Source organism: Ursus arctos, unplaced genomic scaffold, assembly GCF_023065955.2.
Source record: "Ursus arctos isolate Adak ecotype North America unplaced genomic scaffold, UrsArc2.0 scaffold_33, whole genome shotgun sequence".
Lineage (NCBI taxonomy): Eukaryota > Metazoa > Chordata > Mammalia > Carnivora > Ursidae > Ursus > Ursus arctos.
This window is the reverse complement of record NW_026623019.1, coordinates 4,991,647-5,012,784: the sequence shown is the minus strand read 5'-3', so window position 1 is coordinate 5,012,784 and position 21,138 is coordinate 4,991,647. Positions and strand designations below refer to the sequence as shown.

Sequence of the window (21,138 nt, the reverse complement as noted above, 5' to 3'; positions counted from 1 at the left end):
CCCAGGCGCCCCTGACAGTGTTTGTCTTTTAATTGGAGTGTTTAATCCAGTGATATTTAAAGTAATTACTGATAAGGACTTAATGCCATTTTGCTATTTGTTTTCTGTGTGTCACGTGTTTTTTGCTACTCAGTTCCTCCATTACTGCCTTTTTTTGTGTTTGATTTTTCATGCTGTACCATTTTGGTTCCTATCTCATTTCATTTTCTGCATATGTTTTAGTTATTAGTGGTTACCTTGAGAAGTACAATTAACATCTTAGAATCACAGCAACCTGAATTGCATTAATAATAATTTAGCTTCAATAGTATATAAAAAGTATGCTCCTGTACATATCCATCCCTCCCCTTTTATGTTTTTGTTATACATGACATCTTCATACATTGTGTGCCCATAACATAGATTTATAATTATTATTTTATGCATTAGTCTTTTAAGTTATATAGGTAAAAAGGTGGATTTCTGAAGCAAAAATACAGCACTGTTGGCTTTATATTTACCTTTGTAGCTACCTTTATCATTTTTTTTTTAATGTGGCTTTGGATTATTGTCTAGTGCCCTTTCATTTCTGCCTAAAGGACTCCTTTTATAGTTTCTTGTAGTTAAGGTCTACTTGCAGCAAATTCTCTCACTTTCTGTATTTGGAAATCTCTTAATTTCTCCTTTATTTTGAAAGAAGGGTAATTTTTCTGGGTGTAGAATTTTTGGTTGACTTTTTTCTCTCAGCACTGGAGGTCTGTCACCCCAGTGGCTCTGGCCTCCATGGTTTTTGATGAGACACTGCTAATCGTATTGAGGCTCCCTTGTCGTGTATGAAGACTCACTTTTCTTGCTGCTCAAGAGTCTCTTTGTCTCTTAGTATTTTGAATATGATGTATCCTGGTGTGGATCTTTTTAAATTCTACTTGGAGTTTCTGGACTTATGGGATGGTTAGATTTTTATCTTTGTTTTATTTTGTTTTTTTCAACTGTTATTTGTTCAGATATTCTTCTGCTCCTTTCTCTTGCCTTGTCTTTGGGACTGTCGTTATACCTTTGTTGGTCTGGATTGTAGTGTTCCACAAGTCTCTTAAACTGTGCTCATTTTCTTCATTCCTTTTTCTTTCTCCTCCTCAGACTACATAGTTAATAAAATTATACACGAAGAGTAATCACGAACTATTAATTTGTGGAGTTTTACTGGACCAGTCTTAACTATTAGTTATTTGATGTAGTATACTATATGAATTGACATAGGCCATGTCCCTATGGTAGAGGATAAAATAGCATTGTGTACCAATTTTGGCTCTTAAAGCATCTGCCTAAAGTGACACAAGTAGTTTCCTCTTGTGATTTATAATAGGTCAAAGTCAATCACATGACCAAACCTAATTTTAAGTGGGCAGGAAAGCACTGCCCAGGAGTGAAGAATGTATTATTTGTCAATAGCTTGAATAACAACCAGTTATGTGTACACTGTGATTGTACCTGTCTGTCTCTGACAAGCCTGTTACTAAACAGGAACTATAATTCTCAGTATGCTTTTATTATCTCTTTTCAAAAAGCACTGGGATGGGGCGCCTGAGTGGCTCAGTCGTTAAGCGTCTGCCTTCGGCTCAGGGCATGATCCTAGCATTCTGAGATCGAGCCCGGCACCAGGCTCCTCCACTGGGAGCCTGCTTCTTCCTCTCCCACTCCCCCTGCTTGTGTTCCCTCTCTTCGCTGCCTGTCTCTCTCTCTCTGTCAAATAAATAAATAAAATCTCTTAAAAAAAAAAAAAAGCACTGGGATAAAGTGGGCTGAAAAGACATTTTTACTGCCACTGTGGAAGCCCAGGCCTCCCTCATGTACTCTTATTGACAGTCTCCTAATTAATCTATAGATGCTACTCCCTCTCTCCACTCCATCCCCAGTCCATTTCTTTCTGTAGATGAAGTTATTGTTAGTCTCCTTAACTCTCTAGTAGTTTTCAGTGGCCTAGGATCTGAAGTTGAAGCCACAAGCTCACACGTCAGTTCCTTTACTTAGTAGCTCTGTGACCGAGAGCAAAATTCTTAATATTTCTAAGCTTTAGTTTCTTTTCTGGAAAAAGGGGGAAACTAATGCCTGTCTCAAAGGATTATAAACGTTCGAGATAATGTGTGCAGAACATTTTGTACACTCATACTTAGTAAATGCTCAATATATTGCTATATTTCCTGACATCCAGTACTTTTTATAACCCGATTTTATTGTTCCAGTCTCATCTTCCATGATTCCTTTCCAAAAGTCTGATACTATACTCTCAAATTATTGTTGAACTGTAAGTAATATTGTCTATCAGAAATTTAGATTTTTTAATTAATGTAATTCTTAATATTTTACTAAATTTTATTATGTTTGGAAGAAGAGATGGAAACTTCCGTGTGAAATTTAACTCTAATTTTATAATGGGAGTCATTGAAGAGTCAGGATTTGCTTAAATTTGTTTAAAATTTCTTGTAATACTTTAGCTCTAATGAGAGTACTTATATAGAAAAAAATAGAGGACTTCCAGTTTGAAGATTATGATAAGGTTTTCTTCATCCTTCCTTTTGAAAATAACCAACAGAATAAAAAGTCGAAATACTATTTTACTCTTTGATGAAAGTTAGAGGTATCTTTAACCCTTGGGCTAAAAATTGGATAAGGAAGAATATGAAACCCAAGAGCCTAAGGTTACTCACATGATACTGATAAAAAGCAACTTGTTTGAGTCCCATAAATACAGAGAATAAACTAATGGTTACCAAGGGTTGGGAGGAGCCGGGGGTGGGTGGGCAAAACGGTGAGGGGAGTAGGAGATCCAGGCTTCCAGTGATGGCATGAATAAGCCATAGAGATGAAAGTCACAGCATAGCGAATAGAGTCATTGGCATTGGGATAGCACTGTATGGTGACAGATGGTAACTACACTTGGGGTGAGCACAGTATAATGTGTATACTTATCACATCACTGTTTTGTACACCTGAAACTAATGTAACATTTTATATCACCTGTACTTCAATTTGAACAATACAAAAAAGAAGAAAAAGAAAAGCAACTCGTTTGATCTACAAAACCATGGAAAAACCCAGGAATTAGATGCAGTAGTACTATAGAATGTAGGAGTGAGCCAGGGACCGTAAACAGGGAGATTGGTTTAAAAAGCTGAATAAGGAATAAGGAGTTTTACGTTTCTGCATCACAGGTGACAGAAAGTGTATTGTCTAATTAAGCCAGAGGGATTGCAGACACAGTAGGGCAAGGATGAGATGCTAAATTAAAGGTGGGGACTAGATGAAAGTTGTCATATTGAACAGTAGGATGTCAAGCTTTCTTCCCCTGCTTGGTTCTAGACTTCCAGCTTCCATGCTTAGTTATCTCAGGCAGGATTGAGGAATCCTTCCTCAGGAAATTAAATCACTCCTGAAAAATGACCCAGCAGGCTCTGATATTTGAAGTCCTCAAGAAAAGTGCCAGCTGGCCGCTACCAGTTGACAAGCCCAGCTTGAACACACGGAGCTCATAACCGTCTCTTTCTTGTTAACCTGTTCAACATGAAGGAACAGCCAGGGATTGATTATTAGTCATCCTAGGAAAGCTTCCAGTATGAAAAAGAGACACACAACAGAAAAAAGGAAGCTCAAAGGAAGCAGACAATGCAGGGAACAAAGCTACTTTGAGGAAATGGTAATTCACATCCTCAGGTGCTTAATTAAAAGAAGAAACGTGGTGCTGTGCCAGGAAAGGGGAGGCGGGTGAGAAAGTTCCTGGAAGGAAAGGACAAAAGCAGAAATGTCAAATTCAGTGAAGCATTGGAAGAGACAGTTGAGAAACTCTACCAGTAAGAGAGAAAAAAGGGGAGAATTAGAGGTTAATATGAGATCCAATATCTAACCTAGCAGGAGTTCCAGAAAGAGATGAGGGAAGTGGAGAATTAGTATGCTAAGGAAACAAAGACTTAAATTTCCCAGACCCAAACTAAAGACCAGCTTGCAGGTGCTCCATGCAAACCGTGATTTAAGTTCACATACTTATAAAAAAGTGTGTTCTCAAATTTTAAAACTGTCTAGAAATCAAAGGAAGATCAATCCTAAGAACTTCCAGACAGGAAAAACATCAGAAATAGTCTGTGAATAAGATGGGGCGCCTGGGTGGCACAGCGGTTAAGCGTCTGCCTTCGGCTCAGGGCGTGATCCCGGCGTTATGGGATCGAGTCCCACATCAGGCTCCTCCACTATGAGCCTGCTTCTTCCTCTTCCACTCCCCCTGCTTGTGTTCCCTCTTCGCTGGCTGTCTCTATCTCTGTCGAATAAATAAATAAAATCTTTAAAAGAAAAAAAAATGTCTTCGAACTCCACGCCACACATTGGAGTCTAAGAGGCATTGGTGGAAAGCCTTTAAAATGCTGAAAGAAATACATTGGGTTGAACTTTTGTTAAGGAATTTGTCAAGCATACACTAGAGAGAACAGTACAGTGGTAAACCCTGAACCCATCTCCCACATTCAGTAGTTACCAGTATCTGTCTCTCCCTAGGCATGTATGCTTTTGGTATTTTGAAGCAAATTTCAGATACTGTGTCATTTCAGCCCTGAATAGTTTTATCAGTAACAAGTGGACATTTTACAGAAACAAAGTTACAGTATTATTATATCTAACAAAATTAGTAATTTATTAATATCACCAGGTACTTAGTCTGCGTTCTTTTCTCCATTTTAACGCAAAGCTGTTTTTTTAGGAATTGGTTTGTTCAAACCAGGATCTGTTGCATTTGGTGGATATGTCTTAAGTTTCTACTTCTTACCTAATGATTTTGTGTGCATTTATTCATTTTATTAATTCCCTGGGTTTGCTATTTTGATAGGGATAACAAAATTGTGATTTCTGTTTTATTCTACCATTCCTTCTGCATTCTGTAGCTGTCGTTATGTAAAGAACTTTCTTTCATTACCTATTTGATGTTTACCGTGAAATGAAGAGATGCTTCTTTCCCTTTTCTTAGAGTAATGAGTTGTGTTCTCAGAACTTCCAGAGGTAACCGGCTAATGAGTGTTTTTAGTATTGCTATAAATGCAGAGGTTTTTACATTTTTGAGTTCTTATCAATTGCAGTCATTCTTTCACATCAGATTGTCACATCTTTAGCCTGTTGGGGGAGCCCATAAAACTGGTGTGATTTAAATGACATCCTTGCTGTCAGCCCCAAGGCTCATATTATCATTTCTTGCTCGTGTCTTGGAGTAAGTCAGCGCTCCGAAGAGCTTTGGTTTCTTTCTGTGCAAAATGGAATTTTGAAGACCGGGACTTGGTGCTAATTATTATTTGGTTGTATTTGCTTTTGGGACTTTTTAGTGTACAGAGATAAAAAGTAAATTTTAGAGAAAAATATATTGTGATATTAATATTTATTCAAATTAAAGATTAAACTAAAAGTTAAAGGTTTAAAAATTTTTTAAATTTAAAAAAATTTTAAAAGTTAAAGTTTTACTTCTCTAGTTTTACATTTGTATATTTTCTCTTGTTGATAATCTTGGTTCCTAATAATGTAAACATAATCACTTACTTGCTTTATCCTGTTGTATACATAGTAACTCCAAAATAATGTCACTATTACTATAACAATATTATATATATACTATTTTATATATTATAATATGACATATTGTATATATATAATATAATAATAATTGTATTATTACTGAATACAGTTTGTTTCTTTCAGGATTTTTATCCTTAGGAGATTTTCCACTAAGAGTGCACACAATACTATTTGAAATGTTAGTTGTGCTGGTAGCTCGATGTACAATTAAGTTTCTTCCCTGTTTTTGGAGATTGGTTTTTGTCATTGATTTTAATTTTAGTTTGGTTTATTACATGAAATACTTTCATGTCCCAAAGTTTTAAAAAAATGTAGCATTCTTTACCTGTATTCTGTCTTCCATTGGAGATAGCCATTTTCATTTTAGTTTTGGCTTTCCTTTTCATTTTTAAAATATGAGCACATGCATTTAAACATTTGTATTTCCTTCCCTGTCATACAAATGTAGCATATTATATTACAGTGTTGTGCATCTTAATTTTTTTCACTCAACGAGAGATCCTGGAGATCATTCCAAGGAGTTGAAAGAATTCTTCCACATTTCCTTTTTGGGGGGGGGGCTGCATAATATTTTATTTCTTGTGATGTATATTTTGATTGTAATAATCTTTTGATGTAATAAATTGCTTTGCATGAGCATTATTTTGTGTTGGGATGTGCAGCCTAAAATTTTATACCCGAATACTCAGGTGTCAAAATAACGACATACCAGACTTGAGAATCATAAATTTACACCACATACACCTTTCCAGAAAGCCATAATACATGACCCACGTAAGAGGAATAAAAAAAAAATAATAAAGGCTCATAGGAAAGAAGCAAGGAAATGACAAAGGAAAATATCAGGATGACAGCTGTTGTGCATTAGACTTAGTAGGACAGTGGGCACCAAGGAGGGATGCCTGGGGGGAAGAGGAAATAATAGGTTATGTGACAGGTTTGACCACATAGAAGATTATAATTTGTTTTTTGTCAGAGCTGTTAAGGAGTCAGAGAAGATTTCAGTATAAGTTTGAAGAAAACCAAGCAAATGAAAGCATGCAGTGAAGTTAACTTCAGGAAAATGAACAAGTTATGTAAGAAAAGAAATGTAATCACTGAATACTTTTATGTTTTATTTTTATTTTTTGGAGAGAGAGAGCACGAGTGGGGCAGAGGGAGAGAGAGAATCTCAAGCAGGCTCCACACCCAGCACAGGGCCGGATGTGGGGCTCGATCTCACCACCCTGAGATCATGACCTGAGCCAAAACGAAGAGTCACACGCTTACCGACTGAGCCACCCAGGTGCCTCCAATCACTTAATACTTCTTGAAGCAAAAATTATGTAATCATCATAGTGAAAACATTTTTGTATTATTATGTTAGGAGGATGGGGGAAAACGGAGCATGAGAATGGGAACTTAGTAGGTAATATCTAAGTAATGATGCTGAAGCAGTGTGAGGGTTCTGTGGAAAACCATGCGGGGAATAGAAGAAGGTAATAGGTAAAAAGGACTGAAGCTGGTTGTGTCCTAATAGAAGACTACTACTGGTCTTTTCCCTTTGTCATAAGCTTTCTAGCACTTTGTTTGAATTATGTATATGTATTACTTTGAAAAATAACTTTAAAACTAGGTGTACGTGAAGAATGTCTCAGGAAATTCATTATAGTGTGTGTGTGTGATTAGCAGTCCAGATACGAGTTCTGTAAACTAATAACTCATGGTGTCCTCCTTAGCGGCTATCACAGCAAGCACGTTAATTGAACATGAACCTGTGCAGTTTAACTTTAACCAGTTTAGCCATTCAGGCGTACAGAAGGAATCCAATATTCCAGGTCATGGCAGTAGCAGGAAAGATAAAGCACCATCAAGCTTCTATATGCAAAATAATCTAAAACCAGAAAGTAAGCAGACAAGTATCAAAATAATTTTCACAAAGCCAGGAACCTTCAAAGCTGTTGAACGTGTTAGACCGTTGACACTTAATAGCATAGGTTTACTGGAGAGGGAGAAATGGCAGGCTCATTGTTGCCAGAAGTAAGTGATAGGTAATAATGAGAGAAGAGACAGATAGCTATTAAACCCAGCACAGATACTGGGAAAGAATGGCCCCATGCCATGTGGAGATAGATTCCAAAACTATTTAATAGTTCTTTGGAGGGGTTGTGCGTGGTGGCTCAGTGATGTTGCTGTTGATCTAAAAACCACTCTTGGGTGCACCTGGGTGGCTCAGATGGTTAAGCGTCTGCCTTCGGCTCAGGTCATGATCCCAGCGTCCTGGAATCAAGCCCCACGGCTCAGGTCATGATCCCAGGGTCCTGGAATTGAGCCCCACGTCAGGCTCCCTGCTCAGCAGGGAGCGTGCTTCTCCCTCTCCCTCTACTGTTTCCCCTGCCTATGCTCTCTCACTCTCTCTGTCAAATAAATAAATAAAATCTTTAAAAAATAAATAAAAAAATAAAAACCATTCTTGGTTAGCCAATTAATATGAAGGAGCTACCAGATTTAGCCATTTTGCTCTTTATCACCAAGGTTTATGTGAAGTATTTCTGTTGCATCCCTGAATTGACCTTAATTCTGATACATGCCCAAACGATAGGGGAATCAAGGATGAGGTGTGGGGTAAGGTAAGATGAGGATTTGGATCACTTCAGACATGCCCTGTGTAGAAAGATACATACCTCCCATAGTTGCCCACCTCAGAAAGGGCCGTCAGTCGTTAAAAATGTCTATGGGTTCTCTTGAGAATTTGCTTTTATTGTGTTTTTTTCCCCCTAAGATTCTTTGCTCTTCTCCCTCTACTTCCACTTCCCCAACACAAGTTACCTTGGTTAAATTCATTTATCTAATTGATATCTCTACTATCATGAAATTTAAGTCTGTTTTCCATTTGAGAAGCTAAAGGATTAATGCCTGATTTGTAAGTTTGATTGTTTATAGGATTGGGTACATATGAGTCACAAAGTGGAGGAGAATTCAGTATCTTTTTAATCCTGTATTTTCGCTGTTTTTTTTTTTAGAGGAAGTCCACAAATGAAGGGGACACCCCATTTTAAGGATGAACAGTGTGCTCCAGCATTAAACTTAGAAATGAGAAAAATATTGGATTTGCAAGCACCCATCATGAGGTATAGTACTTTGGTTAAATTTAGCATTTTGTGATGACAATATATAATATATTTCGTTAATCACATGACCAGTAGGAAAGTTGATTTCAGTTTTTTCACTGAGGATAATTTTTTTTAGCTCTAAATCCTTGATTAACCCTTAGATGGTACATTATTATACTTCAGTTATTTAATAAAGCCTATAAATTGAGTATACCAACCATAATTTTATTCAGAAATTCATAGTTTTTGGTAAGATCTAAAATTGTTTGAATGACCAACATACAGTGCATATTACTTGAAATGAGACTGATAAAAATCGCACAAGTTGAGGAAAAGAGAAAGTGCCATTGTTTCCAAAACCTTCAAAGATTTTGGGAAATATGTGAGTACTTGGAAAAAAGTTAAGCTTTCTGATCTCATATGAATAAAGGTTTTGTGATAGAAGGCTAGAAATACCAAAATACAAAAAAAAACTATATCGGTAGAAAAAATAAGTGTATATGTAGTTTGGCTTCATTTCCTTAATTGCTTTGCATTTGACATTTTAGTTGTCTGTGATGTGTGGATCTTGTTAAAAGTGTATTTTTTAACTTTAAGTTTTTGACTACAGTATTTTTTTTCTTTTTTAACAATTCTTTTTAACCGAATCCAGAGTTAAAATTGGACCTCCAAGAACCTTTTGCTGTTTTGTGCCCAGTCATATACAATCATGAAATTATAATGGTGATATTCCAGTCTTCTGTGCATCAAAATGGCCAGTATTTCTTATCTCTATTGATAATACTTGCTTTTAAAAAATGATAAGAAATATTAGCAAAAGAGGTATTCTAATTCAAAATTCATTTTGTTAGGAGTCATTAAAATCTTCCTGTCAAAATGCCTGCAAGTAAATTCTTATGAAAGGAAACATTGATAAATTAGATTATATAAAAGTTAAAAAAAAGAAACTGGGAAAAAAAACACCGTAAGTATGATCAATAGACAGCACAAACTGTGAAAACAAGGAAATATACTTCCAGTGAATATCACAAAAGGCCAATTTTCACAACAGATGAAGATTTCCTGTAGCAAGAAAAAGAGAATAGAACAAATGGACACAGAATATAATCAGGTCGTTTTCGTTTTCTGTATTCCAGTTAATACATGACATAAGAGATCTCCATTAGAAGATCAGATAAATGATTTTCACATATGAACAGTTAGGTAACACACTGTTGGGGAGGAGATCAGGTGGAGGAGAACTTTATACGTTGCTGGTGAGAGTGTAAATTTATACAGTGTCTATGGAAATTGATTAAGCGAGGTCTGTCAAAGTTGCATATGCTCATGGTTTTTTTCTTGTCCAGCATTTCTGCTTCCAGGAATTAATCCTACAAATAATTCAAATGACATGTTTATAGGGTTTTTCATTGTTTACAATAACAGAAGATCAAAAACCACCTAATGTCAATCGGTAGGGAGCTGTTTAAATAAATTTTTCTTACTTCCACATATTGGGAACAGCATGCATCTGTAGAAAAAAATAAGGGCACTTTTTTTTTAGGGAGGTGGAGGGGCAGAGGGAGAGAGAGAGAGAGAGAGACTCTTAAGCAGGCTCCACACCCAGTGCAGAGTTCCACGTGGGGCTTGATCTAATGACATTGAGATCATGACCTGAGCCGAAATCAGAAGTCTGACGCTCAACCAACTGAGCCACCCAGGGGCCCCGAGGGCACTCTTTACTGAAAAAACTTCCCAAATGTGTTGTTGGATTTAAAAAAAAAAAAAAAAAAAAAGCAAAGTGTACTCTATATAGTAATGCTAATAGTTCTTTAAAAAAAAAGGAGCTGGTAGTGTTAGAATATGTATTGTTCTGGAAAAATGTGTAAGAAACGGCATGAGAACTAAGTGGGTAGGCCACAGGTTTGGGGAAAAAGACTTTTTACTTTGTGGTCTTATTAAATACTGAATTATACGGTTGTAGTATGTGAATATATTGAACAGTATGAATGTAATGCCCATGTTTTTAAATTCTGATTCACAGTTCTAATAAAAGCCTTTTCTCACTATTTCTTTTGTTAGAATACCGTACAGATACTGGTACATGTCAAAACTGTATGCAAGGGGCTGGGTCTTGTCTTGCCTTGTTTGGTCTATCTTTTTATGTATTCTCTTCAAAGAAAAAGAACGTTTTGTTATTTGCTTCAGTGTGATCAGGGTTATAGAGGGTTGAGTTCGAGTTATGATCGCTTTGGTCAGAAGGTTACTCTTTACCTCAGATGCAGTTTCAACATAGAGCTTCAAGAGTGTAACTTGGTACCTAAGGAATGTGGAATGTCTGTGGACGGTCTGCACAAGTCTGGCTTTCTGCCTCTACCCGCTGGCAAACTGTAGGGCCTTTGGGATTGGATAGAAAAAGAGGCTTTAAAAAAAGAAACCCTGACATCTTGTACAAGTTTAACGTGTCAGGTACTAAGTGGTGCTTGTTTTAGTCAGGTGCTAGTTTTTAATACACAAGTTCAGGTGACTGGGAGTCTCTAAGGTTTTTCTCAAAACTTGAGAAAAATAATTGCATTTTAGAGCAGTATTACTATTAGCACCTGTAATGCATACTTGTTGGAAATGTGATTGGAGATAAGCTGTGTAATCTTGCACTGAGAGAAGACACGATATTTGGACTTTTAACTGACTATTTTCCTGCCCACTACCAAAAATATGAGTCATATGGAATTAGAGATAATGGTTAAACTGTTGCTTATAGGCATAATATGGCAAGACTTTTGCCATCTTTTAGTTTTTGCTTGAAGAAAGAATAGGATTAATGGTAAGCATCCAACATTTGTCATTATTTGAGGATTGAGAATGTTTAGAAGATGAGAAGTACTAGTATAATTTATAATTAAAATTCTTAGTCTATTTCCCTAATACCACATAAAAAATGCTAATAAATACCACAGTTTATTCCTTATCTTCCTCCCTGGCTCTTAGGGAAGCCTTATGTAGTATATAGTATTTAATATTTGTTAGGCCATTAAGTATATTTACATATTTCAGAATTGGTCATTATGAATTAGATGTTTCCCATTAAGAATATTTAATCAGAAATACTAATCTGTTTTCAAGATCCTACTGTTATGCTTCTAATATCCCAAATTAAGTGGGGGTGGGGGTGGGGGAAGGTAACTCTGGGATATCAGTTATCTGTTAAAAAGCCCATGAAGTCAATGATTGGTGAGACTCTCTGAGGACATAACTTATAGTATGTTTATGTATATCTTGTGTATATTTATACTCAGGAGTGATTTTCAAAATACTTAAAAACCAGGGCAGCATGAAGTGTGATAGCGATTATCAGTACAGAATCCTGGTATCCCCTTATGCCAAGAATTCATCCTTTAGTTGTTACATCTTTGTGACACTGGCAGTCAGTGGGCATGTACTTGCGTGGCATGGACTGAGGCCTGTTTGCTAACTTTGTGGAAATACTCAGTATTTTAACAACTCATATCAGCCTTTGTTTCAATGAGTTTTGTTTCCTTTCAGTTGAATGAGGAGGATCTTACCTTTTCCTGTGGATTCTTCATCATGTTTACTGTAGTTACTTTAAAGTCATTATCTTTTAATTCCAACATCAGGATTGATGGAGTCTGTTTATATGGATAGATTTTTCTCTTGACTCTGGGTCACATTTTCCTGTTTCCTCACACATCTGGTTATTTTTTGTCATAGCACTGTAGATGACAATGTAGAGATTCTGAATTCTGTTAACTTTGTCAGAAGAGTACTGAGTTTTGCCTGGTAGGCAGTTAAATTACCGCAGGATGACCTTGATCTTGTTCCTGTCATATGCAGTGATTCTTCTAGGGAAATGAGAACAGGGGCGAAGGAGAATATAGTTGAAAAAAATGTAGGCTGATTCCTGCTGACTGAAGATCACTGGTAAACCAGTGACTGTTCCACTGAATTGCTTCTCTTGACATGTAGCAGCAGATCTAAAACATAAATTTTTTTATATTCTGTTCAGTATGTGCTATATATAAATTTTACACTAAAATATAAATTTGAAGGGGAAGAATATATAATACTTCAGAGGTCAACCTTCTGTAAACTCAATTGATTACAAATGCTCTGAAGTTCAAGAAATGGAGTTGGGTAAGGGGACATATGCTACTCTTTATAATCTTTTTATGGTAGGGAAGAAAACACAGCCAATTCTTCATCGTCTGAACTCCTTGGGGAATGAGTCATCGGACTCAGCTTGTAAAGGTTTGAAGGTTTACTTTAAGAATTAAAACATTACAGCCCCACCCCCCCCGGGGCCATTATGGTTTAAAATATTTCTGAAATACACTCTTCCTAAGTATGAAAGAAAACTTAATAGTATATAATAGAGAGTATGTATTATAGACACATCACATTTTTCATTATTTCATCCTTTCTTGAATTCTTTATAGCATTTGATACTCTTTTTATATTTTAAAGATTTTATTTATTTGAGAGAAAGAGAGCGAGAGTGAGAGAGCATAAGCAGAGGGGGCTGGCAGAAGGAGAGGAAGCCCAAGGAGAGGGAGAAGCAGGCTCCCCACTGAGCAGGGAATCTGACCCAGGGCTCCTTGGATCATGACCTGAGCAGAAAGCAGATGCTTGACTGACTAAGCCACCCAGGCACCCCTAGCATTTGATACTCTTGAGTACTCTTTCTTAAATTGTCTTACTCCCTTGGCTTTCTTGATAGAACAGTTTCCACTGGTTCCCCTGGTTCTCCTTTTTTCCCCCTCTCTGCCAGTATCTTTGCACTGCCCTTCATGATTCCCCTTTCCCTTTCTCCCTTCTACTGCCTTCCACAAGCATTTAGTGCCAAATATAGTTAGCACTGCCTTAGGGGCTGGGCACATAAGAGTAAGCAGAGTGAGCATTTATTTGCCATTAGGTTAAGTATATGTTAAATCTCTTTGTAAATATGTGAAGTGCTGTGATCATACTCCATAATTACTTCTCAAGTCAACTGAGCAGTCTTCTGAAGGGAGAAACTGTTTTTTTTTTTCATCTCAAAATCTTGAAAATCATGTATTTTAACACAGCTTAGCACTGTCGTAGAGCATGGACTTTATAAATGCTTGTTGTGTGAATGAACAACGTGAGGCTCAGTGATGCTCTAGAAATGCTGGGGTCTAGAACTGCGCACACCAATAAATAGTCTGTCGTCAGATGAAGTTCCTTGGATTTAAATTAGTTAAAAGTAAACAAAGTTAAGAATTCAGTTCTTTTGTCACAGGTGTACAGCCTCCACATGTGGCTGCTGGTTACCATGTGTGAGAGCATAGATACAGAGCATTTCCATCACTGTAGAAGGTTCTGTCGGCCAGGGCTGGAAGCTTGTCACCTCTGTGCTTTATGGCTCCAGATTGTCAGCCTGTCATAAGTTGTTCTTTTCATGGTTTCTTTGCCTTTTTCCTTTTTTGTCAGCGTTCATTTATCCTTCCATCTTCAATTTGCTGTTTCAGTATTTCTAGTTTTTAGAAAACTGATTGATCAAGTTTGTGACAATGGCTACCCATAGTCTTTTCTTTTTTTCTAGAATTTCTGATTCTAGATAAATTATACATAGATAAACCTACTAGATAGCTGAATTGTAGATGAATGACAGTTTTGTAAGTTGGTTCTTGATCCTCTTCCAGAGCAATTATATTCATACTCATTGCTTTCCCAGTGTGCTCTCTTAACAGGTAGTTGGTTCTAAGTTGCTTATTTCCCTACAGTTTGCAGTCCATGCTGGAAGATCTCCTCGTTGCTACTTCTGATGGACTTCTTCATCTTATTCACTGGGAAGGAATGACAAATGGAAGGAAAGCTATTAATCTTTGCACAGTACCTTTTTCAGTAGATCTGCAGTCATCTAGAGGTAGTTATACCTTCTGCATGGGGTACAACCAAATGTTTAATATTTGATATAATCTGCTTAGATATTTGCTATGGATGAACATTGATTTTTCTACTTTGGAATTAATTAATTATACAAGGGGAGTGTGTGTGTGTGTGTGTGTGTGTGTATGTATGTAGGAAGGAATGATTTAATTGTTTGTTCTTAGCTCGTTATTTTTGCCCTTTTAACTGTCCTTACAGAGTTTGCAAACACAAATGTGAGGGCATTATTTACTATATTCACATCTCATGTACTTATGTTTTCACCAGCAGGTTCATTCCTGGGTTTTGCAGATGTGCACATCAGAGACATGGAATACTGTGCCACGCTTGATGGGTTTGCTGTTGTGTTTAATGATGGTAAAATTGGATTTATTACACCAGTGTCGAGTAGATTTACTGCAGAGGTAAGACTTTTACTATGGAATATTTATTTTCTTTATTTTACATTTGTTAATTTTAATTTTTGTTAAGTCCCTCCCCTACTTTCCTTATTTAAGATTTTAGGGTTCTTGTTAACTAATTTTTTAAATCAAAGTAATATATATAATACTTAAAAATAATATAAGTAGACAATTCTATTAGATATGTTGAAGAAAAATTATAGTTCCCTTCCCTGTTTCCTGCTCTCTTCACACCCAGTTTCCATTCTCAGGGGCAACCACTTTATTTTTCTTTACTGGTTATTTTGTTATTTATCGTCACTACCCCAAGTATTTTCTTTAATTTTTAGTTTTTAGGCTGTTTATTGACTTCCTGCTGTGGGAAAAGACCATTTGCTTCCCTGTTGCTACCACACTCATAGTCTTCCTATCTTCCTAGTAAAGTTATTGTGATTTTGATTAATTACTATTCATTGTTTATACTGTTACTGCTGTATACACCCTAGACACCTGAGCCATGTGATATGTTTTATTTTTTCTTTCCTGCACATTTCTCTTCCTACTGGGAATTAATAATTGTTTATTTTTTATGTACTTACCACTAACTAACCCCAAACTGCGGTTTGTGTAAATATCCTCTCAATTCTTTCAAACACATTAGATGTTCTATTTGTTTCATCTTCTTGAAGAAATTTCTTTTGGAACTTTCTGGCTTGCTCCAAACTGGACTGCTTGCTCACTGTACCTTTAACACAGTTGTACTTTTGGTTTTCCATCATCCATCACCTGAGGATTTCCTTCATTCCTTTATTTGTATGTGATATTTTCATAGTTAATGGTTGGTTAATTAATATAGGATTAGTTAATATATGAATTTGGTTGCTGTGACAGAGACCCAAAGTAAAAATTTGGATTCACTGAAAGCTGTGTGGATTTTGGTGGGTTTGGTTGACCCTAATCTTCCCCATAAGGGGAGCTAACTGGATTGTTTCCTTTCCTCCCCTCTCTGTATCCAGTGCTCATTGGAGGAGAGTCCTGCAGTTCTTTCCAGAGAATATATACCTGGCTGGCCCAGTGTTCTGGGTTTTAAGTTATGGAAGTGTTAAATTAGATGGTCTGAATTTGCTTATCTATGTTCTCAGTGTGGTCCAGAGACCACCAGGGTTTTTTATTTTGTTTTTCTCCAAAGAAAAATCTACAGTTTTCTGTTGGAGTGAAGGTGGGGTATTTCTTAGCAGCTCAGATTGGGAAGATATTATGAGAACACCCAGCTGATGCTTCAACAGGCTTTAAAAGACTGGAAGTCCTACTCCTTTTAGTTCAGTCTTTCTGAGAAATCTAAATCCTCAAGCCTTTTGTGCACCTACAATGTAAATTTAGCTGTTTCTCAGCACTCTTAACGCAGGTTAAGGATGCTACTCACCTATATGCTACCTAGCTTTTAAAATTTAATGATACTTCCTCCTCCCATTCGTTGTCCTTGTCAGTTCATGCTGTTGAAAAAGATCTTTTCTGTTGGAAAAGTTGGGGCTTTATTAAGAGTCAGAGAAGCTAAATGTTCATATTCAGTCTGCTCTCTTTAACTGGAAAAGATTTTAAGTTTTTTTAAATTTTATTTATTTGAGACAGAAAGAAAGCACCAGCAGGGGGAGGGGGAGGGAGAGAGGGAGAAGCAAGCTCCCCGTTGAGCAGGGAGCTCTACATGGGGCTCGATCTCAAGACCCCTAGATCATGACCTGAGCCGAAGGCAGACGCTCAACCAGCTTAACCAGCTGAGCCACCCAGGTGCCCAAGATTTTAAGTTTTTAAAGGCATATTGTTTGCTACATAGTGTCAGCTTTAATATTCCTAAAACTGTTTTTCATTATCATCTTTATTCACATAGTAAAGTATTAAATAGTACATTCGTGGTAACATGTCAATATATAAGAATAAAAATAAGCTTTTGAAGAATTTAATTTTTTTCAAGGTATATTTGTAATTATGTTTGGGATTTAAATGTTTTTATTGAAAACAATTTTAGAGCTGAAAAAGTGACTCATTTCTGAGTATCAGCTTTTATCATTTTTTTAAAAAAGATTTTCTTTGTCAGAGAGTGCATGCTTACATGCACAAGCAGGGGGGAGCTGTAGTTGAAGGGAGAAGCAGACTCCCCTCTGAGCAGGGAGCCCGATGTGGGGCTCAGTCCCAGGACCCTGGGATCATGACCTGAGCCAAAGCAGTTGCTTAACCAATTGAGACACCCAGGCGCCCCATAGCTATTATCATTTTTGTTAGTATTTGGTCAAAGAAAATTTTCCAGTAAATTAAGAATTTAAAAAATAAAAGCAGATGGACATTGTTAAATCAGAAAATACAAATTAGGAGAATACATACATATATTACTGGTAATTGGGAAATAAACTAATGACATGTTTATATTAGGCATTATTTAAGTGATTTGTAAAAATTTTGTTTGGCGTTTTTGATGCATTTAACAGATGTATTAAAATATGTCAGATTATGTGACTCCTGTGCTCAGAACCCTCTAGTAGGACTGGATAATTAGGACAAAACCTACTGAAGACAATTAGAAAAGCCGGAGAAAAAATTTTTTAAATGTGCCCGAAGGCTTTGGAAAGCTAATAAGACTGCAAAGAATCACCACGGAAGGTGGGGGGGGGGGGGCGGAGGCTGGGGGGGGGGCGGAGGCCCGGTGAGCTAAGCCCATTGTGTGGGGCTACAGTGAGCATAAACAGCAGGGCTGTACGCGGGGACTTGGGTGGGTCTCACAAATGTGCTGAGTGAAAGCAACTAGACACAAAAGAACATGTGTTACGATTTTATTTTATGTCAGGTCAAAAATAAAAACATGGGCCATTCTAAATTAGAGTTTAAATGGATGCATATTCGTGGTCTAAAGGAAAAGAAGGAAGTGATTACCAATTAAGTCTGGATATTGGTTTACTTCTGTGGCAGGGTGAGGGTGTTTGGATCAGGAGGGACACTGTTGGGGGGCTTTTCGATACTGAGAATTCTTGGTGTGAGTGCTAGCTGATTCCACAAGTGTTTACTTTGTGATATTATTGAGATGTATATATATATTTTTGTATTCTTCTCTAATGTGTTACTATTCATAATGGAAAACTTTTTAAAAATTAAAGATACTCCAGTGACTCCCTATATATAAATATATAAATTAGACAAAAAGCCAAAGAAGTTTTTATAGTAACTTTCAAAGCCCTATAAATTTGGCCTCCTTTTACATCTGCTACCTCATCCACTACTACTACTCCTTCCCTCCCTGTGCTCCATTCCGTCTGCATAGGCTTCTTTGATGTACTTAGAACATGCCAGAAATACTACGACAGTACGACCTTTGTACTTGGTACATCTTGAATACTTTGCTCACAATGCACCTGCATGGGGAAAACTGTTTAATATTGTATCCTTCTCCCATAATCTGTTTCCTATAATTGCTTTATTTTTTTTTTCTGTAGTATTTAGCAATCTCCAATATACTGTACAATTTTTTTTTTTAACTTAACAGCCTCCTAACAAATAGAAGGCAAGGACTGTGGTGTGTTTGACCACCTGCCACATCCTCAGCACCTAGAGCAGTGCTGGGTGAATAGTGGGCACCTGGAAAATACTAGTTACAGAAATCAGTTAATTTTAATCTAAGCAGTGGTCCAGGTAAATAATGCTCAATGCTGTCTCTACCACTTTTTTGTTATGTAAAATAGTTTGTAGTTTTATTGTTAAAATTGCAAAATAAAATTCCTACATAAAAGGAAGCAAAATGCCATGTTTAGGTAATTGATTATATAGCTCATTTGGGAATTAAATAAAATCCATAGTATTATGTTTTAAACAGAGCTGTAATTATATTGGATCTTCTAGTGTTTACTGTTGCGATCATCCAAAAATAAAGTGCTATATTGTAGTGTGCTATGTTTTTGTGCTTATTAAACTAATAGTCATGATGACCTTTGCCTTAGAATTTATAATCTGAGACGTCCTTGATTTGACAAATAAAAACAGACAGTGGAGCTGAAATCTATTCTGTTTTCTGTAGTCAAAATTGCATATAAGTGTAATAATTTTTTCTTTTATTGAAAGCTTAACTTGCTGAATGAAACTGTATGTTTGTTTTTCTTCCTTATTTTTCTTTATTATAGCAGCTTCATGGAGTTTGGCCACAAGATGTTGTTGATGGAACTTGTGTAGCAGTAAATAACAAGTACCGACTCATGGCATTTGGTTGTGCAAGGTAATTGATAGAGACTTCTTCATTTTAATATATTTTTTAAACATAAAATGTTCTAAACATACTTGTAAACTTGTTCATGCCTATCATAATTTAGGAATCAGCCTTAATATAAAATCTGAAAGCATTTTATTAGATTGAAGCAAATAGATCTAAAGGGCAAATTTAGGTTATTGAGTGTTTTAAAGGTAAGCTTTAAAGGTGAACTTTTCAGTAGTAGGAACTTGTAACTTGAGTTACAAGTTAGAAAGATTAAGTCAGACTAAATTTAAGTTCCTTATTATTTAAAAGAAAATCAGAAAGATATTTTTCTTTTTTTAAAATAATCCTTTCTTGGGACACCTGGGTGGCTCAGTCGATTAGGTGTCTGCCTTCAGGTCCTGGGATCGAGTCCCACGTCGGGCTCCCTGCTTAGCAGGGGGCCTGCTTCTCCCTCTGTCTGCCACTCCTCCCCCTGCTTGTGCTCTCTGTTTCTCTGTCTGACAAATAAGTAAATAAGTATCTTTAAAAATAAATAAAATAATCCTTTGTTCTGGCTAGTGTCCAAAATCTATAAAGAACTTAAACTCAACACTCAAAAAATAAAAAATCCAGTTAAGAAATGGGCAGAAAACATGAACAGACATTTTTGCAAAGAAGACCTTACAGACACATGAAGAAATGCTCGATATCACTCATTATCAGAGAAATACAAAACAAAACCACAATGAGATACCATCTCAGATGGGTCAGAGTGGCTAAAATGAACAACTCAGGAGACAATAGATGTTGGTGAGGATGTGGGGAAGGTGAGGATGTGGAGAAAGGGGAACCCTCTCACAATGCACAATGTTGATGGGAATGCAAAGTGGTGCATCCACTCTGGGAAACAGTATGGAGTTTCCTTAAGTTAAAAACAGAACTAGCCCATGACTTAGTAATTGCACGTCTAATATTTATCTGAAGTATACAAAAATGCTGATTCGAAGAGGGCACATGCACCCCAATGTTTATAGCAGCATTGTCCACAATAGCCAAAACATGGAGATAACCCAGATGTCCATCAACTGATGAATGGATAAAGAAGAGGTGGTATATGTATGCAATGGAATATTACTCAGCCATCAAGAAGAATGAAATCTTGCCATTTGCAATGATGTAGATGGAACTAGAGTGTATTATGCTAAGCAAAATAAGTCAGAGAAAGACAAATACCATATGAGGTCTTTTTAAAAAAAAAGATTTCATTTATTTGAAAGAGAAAGAGCTCAAGCAGGGGGGAGGGGCAAAGGGAGAGGGACAAGCAGACTCCCTGCTGAGCGGGCACAGAGCTTAGTCCCAGGACTCTGAGACCATGACCTGAGCTGAAGTCAGACACTTAACCAACAGAGAGAGGCACCCAGGTGCCCCCAACAAATACCATATCATTTCACTCGTGGAATTTAAGAAACAAAACATATGAACATAGGGGAGAGAAGGAAAAATAAGTTAAAAACAGAGGGAGGCAAACTGTTAAGAGATTCTTAACAATAGGGAACGAACTGAGGGTTGCTGGAGGGGAGGTTGGTGGGGGGATAGGCTAGACAGGTGGTGGGCATTAAGGAGGGCACTTGTGATGAGCACTGGGCGTTGTATGCAACTGATGAATCACTGAATTCTACCCCGGAAACTAATACTACACTGTATGTTAACTAAGTAGAATTTAAGTAAAATCTTGAAAGAAAAAAAATCCTTTCTTTTTAAGACATTGGTGTTGACATTGCCTTTGAATTTGTGGATGTGCCTTAATGAGCAAATTTAAAGCTCACACATAAGATCAATTTCTTGTTTTAATTCTGACAATGCAGGCTTTAGAAGTAAAATTGAATGTACAGATTATTCATTCAACAAATATCTCTGTGTCTCCCATGCACCGGGCACAATTCTAAGTACTTGTGATATGTTAGCAAAGAGT

General features: G+C 36.8%; 1 protein-coding gene across 7 annotated transcripts in view; it reads left to right on the top strand.

Moving 5' to 3' along the window:
- Nucleotides 1-21,138, top strand: part of RIC1 (RIC1 homolog, RAB6A GEF complex partner 1) — a 144,027-nt gene that overhangs the window by 69,766 nt on the left and 53,123 nt on the right. For 5 of the 7 annotated variants that reach the window (XM_048218389.2, XM_048218388.2, XM_048218387.2 and 2 more), the window contains 4 exons: nt 8,583-8,690; nt 14,411-14,553; nt 14,844-14,980; nt 19,117-19,208. In XM_048218389.2, coding sequence (XP_048074346.1) covers nt 8,583-8,690; nt 14,411-14,553; nt 14,844-14,980; nt 19,117-19,208 — 480 coding nt within the window. The remainder of the gene's footprint in view (nt 1-8,582; nt 8,691-14,410; nt 14,554-14,843; nt 14,981-19,116; nt 19,209-21,138) is intronic. The other 2 variants (XM_048218390.2, XM_057305636.1) reach the window with 2 other exon arrangements.